This window comes from Anomalospiza imberbis, chromosome 10, assembly GCF_031753505.1.
Source record: "Anomalospiza imberbis isolate Cuckoo-Finch-1a 21T00152 chromosome 10, ASM3175350v1, whole genome shotgun sequence".
Lineage (NCBI taxonomy): Eukaryota > Metazoa > Chordata > Aves > Passeriformes > Viduidae > Anomalospiza > Anomalospiza imberbis.
In genome coordinates this window covers 19,393,718-19,411,169 of record NC_089690.1, presented here as the reverse complement: position 1 = coordinate 19,411,169, position 17,452 = coordinate 19,393,718, and the positions used below count along the sequence as shown (strand labels likewise).

The 17,452-nt window shown below is 43.2% G+C and overlaps 1 protein-coding gene and 1 long non-coding RNA gene across 4 annotated transcripts; one reads left to right on the top strand and one right to left on the bottom strand.

Moving 5' to 3' along the window:
* The first annotated feature begins 273 nt into the window (after window positions 1-273).
* Window positions 274-17,392, top strand: SAG (S-antigen visual arrestin). 3 transcript variants are annotated; one of them, XM_068201038.1, is made up of 15 exons: window positions 274-3,290; window positions 3,853-3,913; window positions 4,000-4,044; window positions 4,332-4,525; window positions 5,224-5,283; window positions 6,349-6,416; window positions 6,602-6,737; window positions 7,064-7,148; window positions 8,362-8,434; window positions 9,460-9,597; window positions 9,891-9,968; window positions 10,871-10,894; window positions 11,313-11,377; window positions 16,659-16,668; window positions 17,275-17,392. In XM_068201038.1, the coding sequence occupies exons 1-15, from the start codon at window positions 3,192-3,194 to the stop codon at window positions 17,366-17,368; spliced, it is 1,230 nt and encodes a 409-aa protein (XP_068057139.1). In that variant the 5' UTR covers window positions 274-3,191; the 3' UTR covers window positions 17,369-17,392. The 3 variants fall into 3 exon arrangements, with proteins under 3 accessions (XP_068057139.1, XP_068057137.1, XP_068057138.1); XM_068201036.1 differs by lacking the exon at window positions 16,659-16,668; XM_068201037.1 differs by lacking the exon at window positions 17,275-17,392 and having other exon boundaries at window positions 15,637-16,737.
* LOC137480110 (uncharacterized) lies at window positions 6,605-9,464 on the bottom strand. The gene is made up of 2 exons (XR_011002710.1): window positions 7,863-9,464; window positions 6,605-7,284 (listed from the first exon to the last, which is right to left on the bottom strand). It is a non-coding gene; the product is annotated as an uncharacterized lncRNA (long non-coding RNA).
* Window positions 17,393-17,452: the final 60 nt, after the last annotated feature.

Below are 17,452 nucleotides of genomic sequence, written 5' to 3'. Positions count from 1 at the left end.
TGGTCTTTGAAAAGGCACCTGCCATGAATCCAGGTGACCTTGGTTACTGCAGGAAAGCAGATTGTGAAGTGGCAAGTCAGCATGACGAAAGATTATTGGGAGATTAGCATAATAAAAACTGCAGGCTCTGCTGAGAAGGATCAGAATGGGTTTAGGATGTTTATAATTTAGACTGCTACACTTGTGTTTTTCTACAGCATGGACACAGATCTTACCCAAAGGGCTTTGTTAGGCCCATTGATGCTGTTATGAAGCAGGTTAAAAATGCTGAAGGATAACATCCAGCTAGCTAAGTCCTTAAGCATTTTAGATTAAAGTTCCTTAAAGTATGTAAGAAGTTCTAGTGAGCAATTTTAGCTTTTCTTTTTTTCCTATATTGATTACGTTTATTGCCTCCTTTTCTCCTTCAGCCTGCAGAGGGAAGAAGAGCAAATGAAGGTACCTGCAGTGCAGAGGTGGTGGTAGCAGTTTTGCTGCCAGAGGTGGAGCTGCCCTTCAAGTGGATTTGGGGGTGGGTTGGACATCTTTCTCTGGATTAAGCGTGCACTAGGAGCATATGTTACAGAGAAGCTGTTTCCAAGATCCCCTGAAGATGTTTGCAGTGGTACATGTGCTGACAGGAATGCTCATCCTCTCTTAGAGAACTAATAATGCTGCAGTGGCTGCAGCACAGACTTGTACAAATCCAGCTTCCTCCCTTTTGCTTTTGCAAAGTGTGACTGAGTTTCATCTCTGGGGTTTCTTTCTTACTTCCTACAATAAGGACCTGACTTTCCTTCTGCAGCACAGGCACGTGTGAATTTCTGTGGTTCCAGCCTGGCTGGTTTGTGTTTGCCAGAGTTGATTAGACAGAGTAGTGATTAAGCTCTCCAAATAATCCACCTCCAGTTAATAAAATTTTGCTGGAACCCTGAAAGAGCTGAGGAACATTGGTTCTGTCATTTTTTTTTTTTTGAGTAATTTGTGTAGCCCTGGCCACTATATTCAGGCAAATGTTAGTGATTGTGAAAAGCAAGCTTGATCTGTGACTACCAAGGTTGCTTGAGCTGGAGGGAGCTGTTAGGCTGGCAAGTGGACAGGATATCATGTGATCCTTGTAATCAAATGAACAGATGCAGCCAGAGGAAAGCTGCAGCTGTTCCTGCAGCTCACAAGCCAAAAGTTAACATATACTGTTGTGCAAAATATCAGGGCCAAATTCACTGGTTGGGGGGAAAGCTACTCTTGGAAGATTAAGGAAGAGCAAAGCTGAAGTTAATTGAAATATGTGTTTCTTAAATCCCAAATGTTGTGCTTTTGTAAGTAAATTGAGGAGGGGATTGTACAAACCAGCAGTGTATTGGTTTGCATCAGCATGTCAGTTGGCTGCTGGTGAAGCAGTAATAGATAAATTGCTCAGTGCATTGTTCTCAGTGTTTGACAGGCCATCAAAATGGCATTTTAGTGTTTTATAAACTCCCCTTTTCATAAATGGCTCTTGTCTGTTCAGTTTCTTAGCAGGCTGCATGTCTTGCAGCCCTAGGAAGGAGAAGATAGAGCTTTAGAATAAACTGCTTTCAGTAGCTGTCCTGTGCTACACCAGTCTAGTCTTTTCAAAACTTGTGAACAGGACATTGTAGACCTCTTCACTGACTACATGAGTGTCCTTAGGTAATGCCTTGTTGTTGCTGACTTAACCACTTCCCAGCTGAATCTTAGCCCAGGTACAATATTTGTTCTTGCAGAGGGATTAATTATTGAAATCCTGGATGGACGCAGCTAGAGACGAGCTTTCAAATCCCCTACAAATTGTCTTCCTTGTTTGTGCAGAGGGCAGTCATTCCCTCTGGTAGATGCAAAGAAGCATAGGACACAGCTGCCTCGGAAAATTCATCTTTCTTCAATAATTTAGAAGTTCCCATCACTGTCCGTGGAAGCTCCTGTGCCGTTTGGAACACAGCAAGGTATTTAATGTTATTTGTTGGTGTGTTTCTTTGAGTCTACAGCATGTCTAGTCAGCAACAAATACGGGTCTGGACTTGAAAAACCTACTTAATAAAAATAGAAATGCTTACTTGTGTATGGTCTGTTTCTAATGTCTGCCTTACAATTTTTTCAGCTTTCCAAGAAGGCAAGTGTTTCCTTTTTCTATGGTTTTTTATCTGCAAATAGGCCCTAGAAACTTTTTTTTTACTCTTGAAGCAGTTTTAAAATGGGAAAGCAAGCTGAGAAATAGAATGGGAGCAAATTGCAAGGACAGTCATACTCCATCAGAGCTGGGGTCTGTCTAACACAGTGCTCTCATTCACACAGCTCTGATGGTGAGGAGTGTAAGGACAGGGTATGTGTGGCATCATCCTTTCCTGATGCTGCTACTCTGCTTCAGAATCTTACAGGGTTAAGGTTGTTCCTGGATCCTTGTCCAACAGCTGCCAAAAGCCTTTTTTCCTGTGAATATGTCTAATCCCATGATTCAATTCATATTGGTGATTACCAGAACCACCTTTAATCTTCTGTTAACTTGGGAAATGCTTCACCTTATTTTAAATTTGCTGTCGGATCATTAACTGGATGCTATTTTATGACTTAAAATGAAAAGCTAATCTCTCTGCTTTGTACCACTTTGGTTTTCTGGACTTCTCTCTCTGGATATCTCTTGTGCCTTTGTGGTCTCCCCTTTCTCTTCTTCACTTCTCTTCTTTTGTCCACTGCTTCTCTTATTTTTCCCCCCTTGTCTTCCCCCCCACACCCTTTTCTCTCCCTCCTTCTTTTTCTCCTCCTGAAGAATTTTTATTCTATATGTTTTATTCCATATGTTTTCTACCCCTCAGGTGCACGCTGTTCCCTACCTCTTAAGTATAATTGTTGCCTTTCTGGGCAGGTGGCTGGACTGTTCTATCCTTGCATTCTGCTTTGAGCTCAGCGCTGCTCTGCCTATAATGGGTTGCACTGGGTTCTGGCTGAGGAAAATGCAACAGGACAGATGAGTTCTTATTTGGGGATTGGGCTGACTCCTTATCAACACAAACCACCTTTGTAGCTTTTAGACAGAGCCACCATTTGGATGTGTGAGGGGGTCTGAAACAGCACAGGAGTACAGTGCTTTACCTACTGCTTTTATCTCATCCACCTATTTTTCCCAGGCATCTGGTGCAGGACATTTTGGGACAGAAAATCTTCATTCACCCACAGTCACATCCCTGTCTTTGACCATGAGCTGCCCTGAGTCTCAAAAGACTGGGATTGGTGGGAAGAATGCTGATTCTCCTCAAAAACAAGTTATCTTCAGAAAAAGCACCCGTGACAAAGCTGTGAGTACATTAATAATGGGCTTATTTAGGTTTGAGTTTTACCTGTAGTCAGACTGAAGACTTTTTAGAAAGCTCCTTCCCGTCCCCTTTATTTTTTTCTGAAGAAGGAGCATGACCCATATTACCACTAAGTTTGAGGAAATGATGTAAACAGTTTTTAGAGCAAACTTTTCATGTGTTATAATACAAGAGAAGGCAGCTCACATCACTTTCCTCCTGGGCTGTACTTCTACTGGTAGATGTTAAAACAAACCTGATTCATTGTCTTTCCAACCTGACAGCTCCAAAAATCTTTAAATCTACACTTCTTTGTCCCATGCACAAGTATTTGTGTTGCACCTCTGGGAGTTGGTCTAGATCAGGTCTTCAGTTCCGATGTCCTGCATGTGAATAATCCTGTTGAGTCTGGTGGAGGTTGCATGTTTGCTGGAAAAGAAGAAATATTCCATTTTAAATGGAATTGTTCTGATCTCTGCAAAATTTATAGCTCTGATGTGTGTCCCCCTTCCCTGAACAACTACGAACATTTTATAGTTCAACTGTGGTCATCCTCTCCCCACAGCTGACCATCTACCTGGGAAAGCGGGACTTCATTGACAACGTAGGGAATGTGGAACCTGTAGGTAAGTCCACGAGGTTATGTGCTGCTCTTCCTGCTTTCAACCCTGCTTTTATGTATGTTAATCTTGATTATTTCCCTTTCTTTCAGATGGTGTTGTATTGGTGGATCCTGCTATTGTCAAGGGGAAAAAAGGTTTGAGGTTTTATGCAATGTATGTCTCATAAATTGTTTGTGTTTCTGAGTGAGATGCTAAGGTAGAACCTTTTTATTCTTTTAAGGGCACAAGCATAACTCTCTGCCTCAGTGAATGGGCTTCTTATCAATGCCATGTCTGTTGTTACACATGGGTTGAGTAGTCACTGGGTTATGCAAGTGTTGAAATGAGTTTCCATGTCTCCCTGAGGCAGGAGGTGTCCCCATCCAGCCTGGCTTCACTGTTATCCTGCTGCATGTTTCACCTGTTCTGTGCTTCTTGCCAGTGTTTGTGTCCCTCACCTGTGCGTTCCGCTATGGTCAGGAAGACATTGATGTGATTGGCCTCACCTTCCGCCGGGACCTGTTCTTCTCCAGGGTCCAGGTGTACCCACCTGCTGACAAGCCAGAGTCTCTCACCCTCTTGCAGGAATCTCTGCTAAAGAAGCTGGGGAAAAATGCTTATCCCTTTTTCTTTACAGTAAGTATTTCAGAAGAGCCTCTGATTCTCTTCTTGTCTGTACTTACCAGGCTGTTGAGGTCTGGTGATGGACTGAAGATGGGAAGTAATAGTGAATTCATGATCTGCATGTTCCAGTTTTGAGTGACAGGTGGTGGTACCAATGTTTTTCTTTCTTCTTGCAATCCTGAGAGGTAAAGTGCAAGAAGATCCTAACTGTGCAGTGATCACAGCACTGTGAGAAGTGTTTTCTTAAAAAAGGCAAGGGAATTTGCAATGGCTTTATGCTAGCAACAGCCCCATATATTCTTGCCTTCCCATTCCTGAGGGACTGGAATACTTTTTACATTGCCCCAGTGCCAAATCCTTTTCCTTTAAAAACTTTGGATCAAATAAGGAGATGAAAAGGTCTTTGACAGCTGATGACAAATGACAGCTGACTGCCAGATTCTAACAGGAAATCCTTCCAGTGCTGTCAGTCATGTCTGTCTTAGTGTTCCTGAGGAACATGGGCTTTTTTTTTCTTTCTTGACTTTTAAAGTATTTTTGGAAGAAAGGGATTTGTTCATACAAGGCAAGTATATTAGCCAGAATTCCAAAGGGTTACGGTGTTACAATGAGTGACCCCCTTGTCTTCAGGACTGCTTTTGTGAGCAGTATGTTACCTAAAACATCTGTGTGCTATTGGCTTGAGGCATTTCCTCTTCTTCCTCCCACAGTTTCCAGATTACCTGCCTTGCTCAGTCTGTCTGCAGCCTGCACCTCGTGATGTTGATAAGGTGAGGCCAGTGGGACACTTGTGCTTATCCTGGTTAAGGAAAGTTAGATGGAAAAAAAACATGGGAATTTGTTTAGCTTGAGAGTAGGAGAAGCTGATACTGATTTTACTGTGCTGTGCCATGAATGTCAAGAGCTAAGGGCTACAAGTACATGTCACAGAATTGGAGTTGAAATCCTCAGAATAAGAAAGGGAATCCAAACAAATAGCAGCAAGACTACAAAATCTGCAGTGTTGTAGCTTCTTTAAGAATATCACATGATTTGTGGTTTGGCTGCACATAAAATGATTGTTGCTGTGAGGGTACATGAAAGAAAAGGAGACCGAGTGCCTAAAATCTCACAGATTGCTATAAATAACTTGTGTTAAGACCTGCCCTGAATTAAATGCAGAGAAGAGCTGGCTTGTACATATGTGTAAACAGAAAAAAAAAACCCTGTAGTAAAAGTCACTAAATAATTATATGTTCTGCAAGGTTTCTGATACTGTTAAAAATATTCCTTTTATACTTGACTGGATGTTTGTCTGGACAGCAGAACTAGGCAATCAGACAGGCAAAGCTGGGATGAAGGTTGTAGAATCTAGTGCAAAAATGTCTCTGTAGAGAATTACCTGGGACTCACACATGTGCCCCACAATGCTATAAACCTGTTAAAGCAATGGTTTGCTTGGCATGATCACTTCCACTCCTTAGATGCTGGTTTTGGCATTACAAAGCCAACTCAGAAATTCAGTTCAGAAACCCAGGGCGGGCCAGAGAGCGTAGCACACTGGTCAGTCTTATGATGTGACCTTTCCAGCTCTGGTCTCACAGGAAGCCTTTCCAGGAGCAGGGATGTCATCTTTCAGAGGCTGGGATTAAGTCCCATTGTTCAGAAGCACTGTAGAACAGGTGCATGTGCCAACACCAGTAGTCAGGGATGTCTGTGACAGTGGTGGGAGGCCAGAGTAATTTGCAGCTGGCAGGAGTCTGACAATTTCTGGTGTGCAGAAAGATACTGAAACATCTGCAGATGTTCCTGTCTTCTGATCCTGATTTCACAGCTCTCCTCTCTCTCTTTGGCAGAGTTGTGGGGTGGACTTTGAAGTGAAAGCTTTCTCAACAGAAAATGTGGAAGAGAGAATTCATAGGAGGTAACAGGATGTGTCTCTCTTCAGCTTTGCCTTAAGGAGATGGGTGGTCCAGTGATGCACCTGGGTTGTTTGTTCAGCTTTGCCCCCCTTGTCAGTGACTTCCTGGGTGTGAGCACATGGGAGTGCAGAACTCCTGCCTCTGCCAAGCACTGGGTGTCACTGTGCTGTCCTCTGCTGCTTCCCAGGAACTCTGCACGTCTGCTGATCCGTAAGGTGCAGTATGCTCCGGAGAAGCCAGGGCCCCAGCCTTGTGCAGAGACCACCTGGCAGTTCTTCATGTCCAACAAGCCCCTGCACCTGAAAGCTTGGCTCAGTAAAGAGGTGAGGGGGCATTTGCCCTGGAGCTGGGGGCATCATGGTATCTGCCGGCCAATGGGCATTTTGCTGCTTTCTCAGCTGAGACTGACTTGTCCCAGCACTCAAGGGCTCTAATGTAATTTCTAGCAGTCTAGCAGTGACTACTGCTAGGGGTGGTTGAAACCCTGTTACCAAACACATTTGAAGTCATTGAAGGAGGGGTCATGAATCACTGGGAGGGGTCATCTTCCCCTGTCTGGCCTCTGAGAGGTGTAATCTGGGGGAGCTAGAGGGGTTTGGGCTTGGAAGAAGTCTCCTGGCTGGATTTCTGAGCATCACGTTCTTTCTAGGTATACTACCATGGTGAGCCCATTCCAGTCACTGTCACCATCAACAACAACACAGAGAAAACAGTGAAGAAGATCAAAGTCCAGGGTATGTTTTTACTGTTGCTTGGGATTCTTTGAGTGCAATAGGACTGAAAGAGAGACAGAATTTAGTGCTTGTAACAGTTTAAGAAGGCAGTTGGTGATATCAGGAATTTGTCCCTCCCCGCTGTGTGTTGCTGTTTCTTTGCTGTTCATCAAGTGAAGTGCTGTAGCTTTTTTCCTGATTCTTGTGGTTATTTGTATGTCTTAATTTCAGGCACCACATTATCCCCCCTAGAAAAAGAGAAGGGGTCTGGCTCCTGCAGTGGACAATGCAGGTGTGGGAAAAGTGGGGGAAAATCCACCCGTATTGGGAGGTCAGTGGGAAGGGCTCCCTGTGATGCTCCTGCTAACTGTGAATGTGCCTAGATAACATACAGCTTTGCCTGGTGTTCCAGAAACCTCTGGCAGTGTGAGAAACAGCCACTCTGCCAGCAACAGTGTCATTCCTCCTGAGCAAGCTGAGGGCAGGGGCTGAGCTTCATTGCTGTGCCAGTGTTTTATATGTGACACTACATGTTTTCATCCCACAAGCTGCAGAGCTGGGGAAGACAGTCTGAAAGACAAAGGATGGGAAAGAGAAAAGGCAGGTTGGGAACAAAATGGCTGAGGCTCCTACAGAACTATAGCAGAGAAAGCTGTTTCAGTGTCAGTCTGGGATGTACTGTGATTCCCAAATATTTTTAGGGTTTTCTTATGCCTCCGTTAGGCTTAAAAAGACCTTGTTGGTCCCAGATTCTCTCCTCTTTAGCGTTTCAGTCAGAATTACCCTGGGATTTTTTTGTGTAGGATTGGAGAATATAAGGCATTTGTTACCACAGGCTCTGTGCTGATGCTTTCTCCTGAATGCATGTGCATGGGCTGTAGGCACACAAGAGATATCAGGACCAGAGATAAAAGCAGACCCAAACAGAGAAGGAAGAGGGACATCCTTATAATGGAAAGAGAGGATCCCAAGAGAAACTGTGGGTTATTGACTTTCTGTTGTCTCCAAATCAAGGCCTGGTGTCTTTCAGGGAAGACAGACTTTGGCTATTGGTGTGCTGTTGGTCTCTGTCCAGGTCAGGCTGTCTGACCTGGGGTTCCCTTCAGGCTCTAAATGGCTGGGGTTTCTTCCTTCCTCACCATGTTTCCCATTCCTGGGACTTGGGCTGGGGGCAAGTGTGTTGTTTGTGGTGCATGCACACATCTGAGTGTCTGCTTTCTTCATTCTCCCTCAGTGGAGCAGGTGGCCAATGTGGTGCTGTACTCCAGTGACTTCTATACCAAAGTGGTGGCTACTGAGGAAGCACAGTGAGTGAATGCTCCTGCTCCTTCACACCCTTTTAATTACCCTCATCATCAGTGAGGAGAGGTTCTCATACTTAGAGTCTGGCAGTCTCCTGCTGTTACAGTGCTCTCTCCTCTTACCTCGTGTGTGCCACACCACTTGTACTTCCTAGATGCAGCTGGTCTCCTTTTCACAGAGCAGCAAAGATCCTCATGTTTTTTCAGGGAATGGGGATGTTGCAGCAGAGGTTTTAAGAGTAATTACCTGCTAGACAAGCTTAGTAGTGGTGGTGGAAGGTTCCCAATTGCTGGAAATCTTTAAATAGAGATGCAACACTTTTCTGGAAGGTGCTGCTGTTTGAGTGGAAGTCATGGACTCTTGCTTGAGCAAGAGCATTCCATTTGATTTCTTCTGGCCTGACAAAGCCCACAGAAACCTTGAGTCTGTAGATGTTAGGAGAACCACTTGCTTCTTTTCACTGTACTGGCAGTACAGCTCTGAACCTCACACTGTGAGGAGGGTTGGGCATACCCAGGTACTTGGTCTAGTGTTCTGCTCTGTAGCTTAGGGACATGTTTTCCATTCAGTATTGGTATTCTCAACTGGGATTAATTTTGTCCAAATTCAGAGCTTTGCAGCACAGAGGATGTGGCCTCAAGTTGCACCCGGGGAGGTGTAGATTAGATATTAGGAAAAATCAATGTGGCACATAGGGACATGGTTCACTGGTGGCCTTGGCAGTGTTGGTTAGTGGTTGGACTTGATAATCTTAAAGGGCTTTTCCAACCTAAACTAGTCTATTATTCTGTGATTTTTACCTACTTCTCTGCCTTAATGTGAAATTAAGCATTTTCTATAAGTGCTTGTTTTTCTCTGTTGATTATAAAGGGAAGTTTACTGCCTAGATTAGCGGTGGATATCTGTATTGTTGACAACTGAATTTGCACAGATAAATTCTTCTCCTTTTGGGCAGCTTTGTAATCTGTTTTGAAATTCTCCTTGGGTGTGTAACAAACCACAGTGTATCACCTTCCCTTCTTATTTTCAGGGAAAAGGTGCAGCCAAACAGTAGCCTGACCAAGACACTGACCCTTCTGCCCTTGCTTGCGAATAACCGGGAGACACGGGAAATTGCTCTGGATGGAAAACTGAAGGATGAGGACACCAACTTGGCTTCTAGTACTATGTGAGTGGAGTTCTAAATGGTCCCAGGTAGTAGGAGAGTTAGAGAAGAGGGGAGCACGGAGGAGACACTTGCCTCAGGAAAGTAAAGCTGTGCCCAGATGAATACATGTAGCACCATTGCTAATGCCGTCATGTTCCTTCAGGGTGAACGGGGAGCACAGATCTGGAGAGGTTTTGGCTGTACCTGAGGCTTGCCTGCCCTCCCACTTGCAGGATGTTCTAGTTCTTGCCCCAGGTGTGTGTTGTTGCTATACTGCAGTGCCACCTCACACTGCTCTCCGTTTTCTCTGGCAGCATTAAGGATGGAATAGACAAGACAGTGATGGGGATTCTGGTTTCCTACAAGATCAAAGTGAAGCTCACTGTTCCAGGGTAAGTGTAACACACTTTTTGCTATGTCTGCCTGGAGTTAAGGGAAGAGAGTGTGTTTGTCATTGATGGGTGAGGAGAAACCAGAACAGTCCACCACAAGAGAAAGGGCGCACGTTATAGGAGATGAGGCTCCCTATAAAGCATAAATTGCCTGGAAAACAGTCTTGGTCTATCCACAGAACTTGCCCTGAGCCAAAGGGTTATCTACTCTCCTTAGATACCATATAACTTTATGGTTGAAGTAGGAACCTCTGGTTTGCATTGCAATTTTTGTTTCAAAGCTGTAACATATTTTGTGAGAAGTGAGGTGAAACTTTGTGTGAAGCTCTTATGTTGGCATTGCTGTTCTCCCAGAGCAGAAGGTGAAAATATCTGCCTGAGAGTCATAAACACTGTAGCTCAGGTTCTGTACTCAGCCAGCTTTCTGGGTAAAGCTGATGTTACCAACATGAGTTAGATCCAGGATACAGTACAAAAAAAGGGCCAGAATAGTGATTCTTGGTTGATGCTAGTCATTGTTTACATTTTTATTTTATTATGCTTTTATTTTATTATGCTTTGTTCTAGTATAAAAATGCATCAAAGATTTGCCTAAAGCATTATGAAATGCCTGCTGCTTTCTGTGGTCATCCACTTGCCTTTTGGCTCTTGGAAAAGGGGCCATGCCCAACACTTGGTCAGGAGTTCAAAAACTTAGTCTTTTTCTCCATGAGAATGACATGAAAAAGTAAGACTACCTTTTTTAAAAACAAGTTCAGTTGAATTTGTGGCAAGTAGAGATCAGTACATCAGGAAAGTGATTTCAGTAGTCCACCAATAAACAGCACTTGCTGTTTCTTGTAGGAAACCAGAATAAAGAGGCATTAAATATTCTTTGTGTTTCTCCTTGTTTACTTTTGTAGCATGCTGGGAGACCTCACTTCCAGGTAAATGACATCTTCCTTTTCAGACCATGCAGTCCTAGTTGTTAGTTCATCTCTTTATTCTTTTTTTTAATTGCTATTCCCACCTCCCTAAAAAAAGTAACTGCCCCTTAAGCTGTTAGAAGCAAGTAGTTTGTGGTTCTCCTGTGAAAATGAAGCTATTACAAAAATATCTCTTGATTTTATATACATGCAAGTACATTCAGCACACAATAAACCCAGTCTATGTAAGTGAATATGCCTGGGATATTTTTGGAGAAATTTGAGCTTAACTTTTTTGAGAGGAAAATTATGATTAGAAAAATAAGAAAGAATGGGTGTAGCTGAAGCTGAGGGCTCAGGCTGGTCTAAGGATGAAGGAGGCTGAACCAGGCATGTGTGTGGAGCTGTGGATCTGATGCATTCTTTCTTCTCCCTAAAGTGAAGTGGGCACAGAGCTGCCATTTCGTCTCATGCACCCCAAACCTGAGGAAAAGAACCCAGCAGGTCAGTTACACCTGGTTTTTGCCTTTGTTCATTGACAGGCTCTAGTGAGATCTCACCATCGTAAGGCTTAGAGTGATTTGTGCTACAGGAAGCCTTCAGAGCCTACAAGGCTCCAGTATGGAGCTGTTCTGTGTGTTTGTGTGTCTATATATATATATGTGTGTGTGTGTGTATGTATGTACCAACCTCCAGGCACAAACAGAGAGCAGGGATGCAAAGATGGGAGAAAATGGAAAAGACTCATGTTCCCTTTCATCTTTCATGTATGGAATCACAGCTCAGAGAGCAGGGGTTTGAGGGAAGCCCTGCACAGTTAAATCTTATGACTGCAGTGCAAAATATCCTATATGAAGATGTCAGCAATTCCCAGCCAGATTGCAGTATAAGCAAAAAAGAAAAAATCTGACGCAGAAAATACCTAACACCCATGAGCACTCTACAAAGCCAAATACTTTTAAGCAAAGTGAAAAGGTGATAAAAGTACTGAGTCCCTGTTATCTTGATGTGGCATTTGCCTTGGTGTCTGTGATGTGGCCTTCTTGTTCAGTGGTTATCCAAGATGAACATCTCCTCAATGTTATGTCTCTGTGTGGAAGTGAGGGACCTCTATAACAGTGTGAGTATCAAGCCTCACCCAGGCATCTTGAGGCTTGGGATCAGATGCCAAAACCACAGGCTGTCAGGAGCATCCTCCCACTTCCTCAGGCCCTGGCTGGCTCTGTTTGCCAGTGGTGAGCACCAGAGATTGCAAGGTGCTCACACTAAATCAGAAGCCTCTATACAGCATCTGAAGCCTCTCTTGCCCACCAGACACACCGGCCCTTTCCTGCTGCGGCTGTTACAGATGACCCATCTTGTCCTACTCTCACAAAGTTTAGTGGGCTTCAAACAAAAGCCATGGCTGCTTTTATGCTCCTTTTTGTTTCTTTCATTTTCCCTTTGTGTCCAAACTGCCTTAAAGCTGCTGTTTCTAAGAAGGTGAAACTTTCACATGAAAGTGACAGTGGAACCTTTGAGAAGAGTCATCCTGAGATAAATGCTTTGGTCTATACTGGAAGCATTAGAAAGGGGTGTCTTGAGTCCTTACTGTGTGAAATTGTTGGAGGAATCAAGTGTTAGCAATGAGAAGAGAGCTGGTGATCCACTCCACATTCAGATACTCTGGTAGGGAATCAGGCTTTGCTAATTATGGATGTGCTGGAGTGGGCAAAGGTAGGTTTTACTCTCCTGTAACAGTTGCACTACAGGAAACTGATTTTCCCTGGGAAAGCCCCTGCTGTGAGCAGTGCCAGCACATTCTCTTGGCACAGAAGTGGTGGAGGCTGGGATGGCACTGGTGATCCCAGGAGTGTGGCTGGTGAGGGCCATCTAGTGCCTCTGGGCAGCTCAGGAGCTTTCACGGACATCAAGGAAAGCTTGAAAACTTCTAACAAGGCTCATCCAAAGGTTTAGGCAACTGTAAAGGATTTTACATTTTTAGAGTGGTGTGATTTTTTTTTACATTGCTTTTTTGTTAAAATGCCAACAACCCCTTTTTATTACTTTATACTTCTGGCAGAAGCATTTGTAATATGAGGAAAAATGGAAGTCAGGCAATTCTCCCTTCTAATATCATTTCAAAGGAGGGATGATGTACTCCTTTATACTGTATGCTCAAAAGGATGTGGACAGAAGACTTTACAAGGAAAATGGAGACCTGCACTATTTCTCAGATCACTTCCCCCAGCACATCCTCTTAACCAGAGTCATAGCCCACATGTTGTTTGCTACATCAAAGTCTTCTAGGAGCTTGCTGTCAGAAGTGTCAGATATGTTCCATGCCTTTTGTACAAATGAAAATACCAGGTTTCTTATAAACTGAAAAAAACGCAGGTAATTTCAGGAGCTATCCCATGGGAAAGCCCTGCAAATGGTTAACACAGGAAATAAGTGCTTTCTCTTAAAAACAGATACTCTAACACAACAGAAAATTCCTCTGAAGCCTGAATAGCTGGCTTGAACACTGTGCTGTAATGTGGTGTGTGAGCTTATTACAGGGAATAAAACAGTCTCCCATATGAAGCTGGTAAACTGAAACGCTTTTCAGCTTTATTGGTTGGTAGTTTTCCACGCACTGTGCTTCATCACTTTTCCCAGTTTTGAGTTCAGGCTTTTTAATTTTTTTCTTCTACCACTTTAGTTCATGAACTCTGAGAAACATAATGTGTTTCATTAGTGAAATGCCATCTAATTTGGAATCAAGCAAATCCAGGATTAATTGCAGAGATGGAGCTTCAACAAACAGTGTTTGGACCCTCAAAGGTCCCAAAATATGGAATTTTTCTTTGTTGGCTTGCTCAGCAGCCTCTGCAGTGAGTGTAGGCAGAGGTGCATGCACGGGGAGTTTTGAGATCACTCCTTATCTTCTTTTTTCATTCCCTTTTGTTTTTATTGATGAGTCAGTAGTGACCAGTTTGCCTACTGCACCTTCCTGCTCACTTGACTGTCTTAAGGCATAGCTGGTAGAACAGAAAGAAGTCAGAGCAACCATCTTACAGAGTTAAAGCTGGAGTGGGATTAAAAAATGCCACATATTGTGATTTATTTTGCAGTGGGGGAACATCCTTTTCTCTAGCCAAGGTGATTCATGGCAGAAGTAAAATGCATAGCATCAATGCATGTAATTAGGCAGGGCTGACTTGAGTACAGAGAACCTCAGAAACATAAGCTTCCTGAGAACATGATGTAATTTTTTCAGGGCCAAGCTGGGGCAAGTGTGAGCAAGTGCTGTGTGCTCTATTTCACAGCAGATGGCTTTGCCCTCTCTAGCTGTCTGTGAGCAAGCTCTGAAGCATTCATCACTCAGTAAACAGCAGGTCTGTCACAGTGCATGGCTATTGCAGATTGCTTGATCTTTCTTCCCTGTGCCTGCAGGAGACAGAAAAGAAGCAGCTTGCTGTCTTTCCTTCCCTGTGTTTATCACTTCCTTCTCTTGGTCTTCTGCTAGGCCAGGATTTGCATGTTTCATGTGTGCTGGTTTTGTGACTGTTTCTGGACCCATGTGGCTCGCATGTGGTTATTTTTAGGCAAAGCAGCTCCTGTCACATTGGCAGTCTGTCTGTTCTGCCTGTTGACAAAAAATGTGTAGAGATCTGTTTCTTTTAAAGATACATTCAAATGGGGCTGTGTCTCTTCATGCTTCCAAGATCTTTCCTGGTCAGCAGTTAGCCCAGAAGTTCCTGCTGAGTTTTCCTCAAGGCTGTGGTCTCAGCATGAGTTCTTTGGTCTGGGGTTTTCCTGCCAATCTTCTGATGTTTTACATTTTGTGGGCCCATGTCTTGGACACTGGCTTTGTTTTGGCTGTTGTTCAACAAATGGCCATTTATCTGCTCTCTGATTAAACTTGCACAAAAGGGCTGTTTTCAAGAAACCCAGGAATACTTTGTCCCTCTAACAGTAAAGCAATACTTTCCCTGTTTTGGTATTGTGACTTTCAGAAATTAGGAAATTTTAAAGCATTGAATGCCTTGGAAAATAACAAAACCCACTCTATTTTTCTTTTCTCCCCCATCAAGTTAAGAGAGGTTAAAAGCAAGTTTATACTGAAAATTACCGCATGCTATGACTTGAATTACATGGAATCATTTCTGTGGCTGCATAATAAAAGCTTCCAGAAAACCCTTCCCTGAGAGGATGATGGTATTCTGGACCCTCATCAATCCCCCTCCCATCCCAACCCTCAAAACATTTGCTTGAATGCTAATTAAAAGAAGCAAAAGTCTACCCATTTTCTGAGATTTTTTTAATATTATAATATTAAATAAGCCACAGGACAGCCAGAAAACTCTGGAGTAGACCTAACTACTACTAGTGTGCAACTGCAGCATGTTGGAGTTAGTTTTGCAGCCTGAAGGTGAAGTGGTGCATCTTTGAATGTAATCTTCACTCTCAGGTACATTATAAGCACTACTTTGCTGCCACACCATCTGTGTATTGACTCAGTAATCATTTCTCTGACAGTTAAGTATATGCCCAAGTGAAACAATATCTATTTCCCCCTCACTCCATTTTGTAAAATCAGTTTCAAATCACTGGTGGGGATCTTGCTCAGCTTCATCCACATCACTGATATCACTGTTCCCATAGTAATGAAAGTACCTCCAAGAGGGGAAAGAGAGCAGACTAAAGAATAAACATTGGAGAAAAAATGGAATGAGAATGATGCTTTATATGTTGGAAATTTTAGAAGTTCTAAATGTTTCATTTTAAATTCATGTCAATCAAGCATACATACCCTGAGACTTTCCAGACTTCATCTTGGCTTCTGTCCTGGTCTGGAGAGATGCCATCAGGAGTGTCTTTACATGAGCCATCCTTTGAGGCATTTTGGCTGGAGTGGCCCCTTTGGCATACTTTTAATGCTGACTTTTCCAGCAGTGTGTGTTGTGGATGGGAAGTCTCCAGGTAGTGAGTTATCCAGTCACTGCAGTGCCCCGGATGCCTGCTGACTTCTATAGAACAAGGGTGCTTTGCTCCCTGACCCAAAGCCATAAGTAAGCCAGTTAAGTGAATATGCCTTCCTAAAATAACCGTGAGAACAATAAAATCCCTGCAAATACAGTCTTCTGCTTATTTTAGGCTGTGCTGAAACAGCTCTCAAGGAATCCTGCTAGTAAGCAGGATTTGTTATAGTGTGGTTAGCAAAGATCTCACTAAAGAAACACAAATGCCAAAAGTCTTGAAACCCATTTTTAGGGCAAGATAAAATCAGGAGTGTTGCCTCAAAAGCCTTAACCCATCTGATGAGAGATCCCTGAGATGTTTCTGTACTTTGACCTCTAATTTTAATACCTTCATGTTTATTGAACAAGAGCACTGTCTTCTCATGTAAGTCTAAGCTGACTTCTTCAGTCACAGTGATAGAGCAATTAAACCTGACATCATGTCATGCAAGCACTGTCAGCTCAGAGTCCAGGTGTGTGCATAGATGTCTCCCACAGCTGTGACCACAAGCAAGCGTAGATGGGAAAATCTGTCTTGGTTCCTCAGCCCTTCAGATAGCTTGGGCATCATTGCTGGAATGCTTTTCCATTGGGAGATTGAGATTTGCCTCATCAGGTGTAGTTTTGCACATTTTGAGACTTTCTGGAATTCTGCTTGTACTGCTGCAAATGCTGCTTCTTGTCACTGCTCTGCTCTATACATTTTTTTGCATTAAACATTTTGCAAATGTTTTAGCATCTGCTGTTCTGACTACCCGGTGTGTCTTTTTTCCTCCTTTGCTGCATGGTCGTGACTGCAGGGAAGGATAGGTAAGTTTCTTTTAATATTTCACATTCTAGCTACACTTGTGCATTGACTCTTTTAAAAACTCCTCAAAACTGTCCAAAAATCCCCAGCTTAAAATCCAAAGTGAGCAAGTTACTGTGGCCTGACAAATGACTGCTGTGAGTTAAACAGCCATGACTGACCATGTGAAGGTAGGTTAAGAGATCGTGTTTTGCCTAACAGGGTGCGTTTGTGCTCTATAGCTGGAAGTGTAAGGAACTTACTAGGTTTGACCATGTGCCTCTATTTTAGTATAGAAGCAACAAGGGTGAAATGTTTCACATTGTATTGCTTGACAAAGCCCCTTGCAAGCTCTAGGCTATTCAGCTAGCTGATAAATATGTATCTGGAACAGGCATGATTCAGTACAGATGAAAAACATCCTCAGTTTGTGCCTTGACTTGCTCAATCAACTGCTTTTCATTTTAGCTAGAATAGCACCACTGAAGATGGTGTTTGTGGGAGTGATCCAAATCACTTTGGAGACAAAGAGGCACTACCAGTCTGTTGTGGGCTTCTGTTGCCTGTAGTCTATTGGTGTAAAAACAGGGTAACATAATTTTGAAAAACCTGTGTTTCATTCATTGCAGTGAAGCAGAGCTGGTATTTGAGGAGTTTGCTCGTCAGCAGCTAAAAAATACACCTGATGAAGAGGAGAAGAATTCACCCTCAACTGATGAGTGATTAAAAGAACAGGCTGACGGAGGAGCTGTGTTGTCTGGCTTCAGTTACAAATGTAGGACCTAAGTTTCTAGTAATCTGCACGTT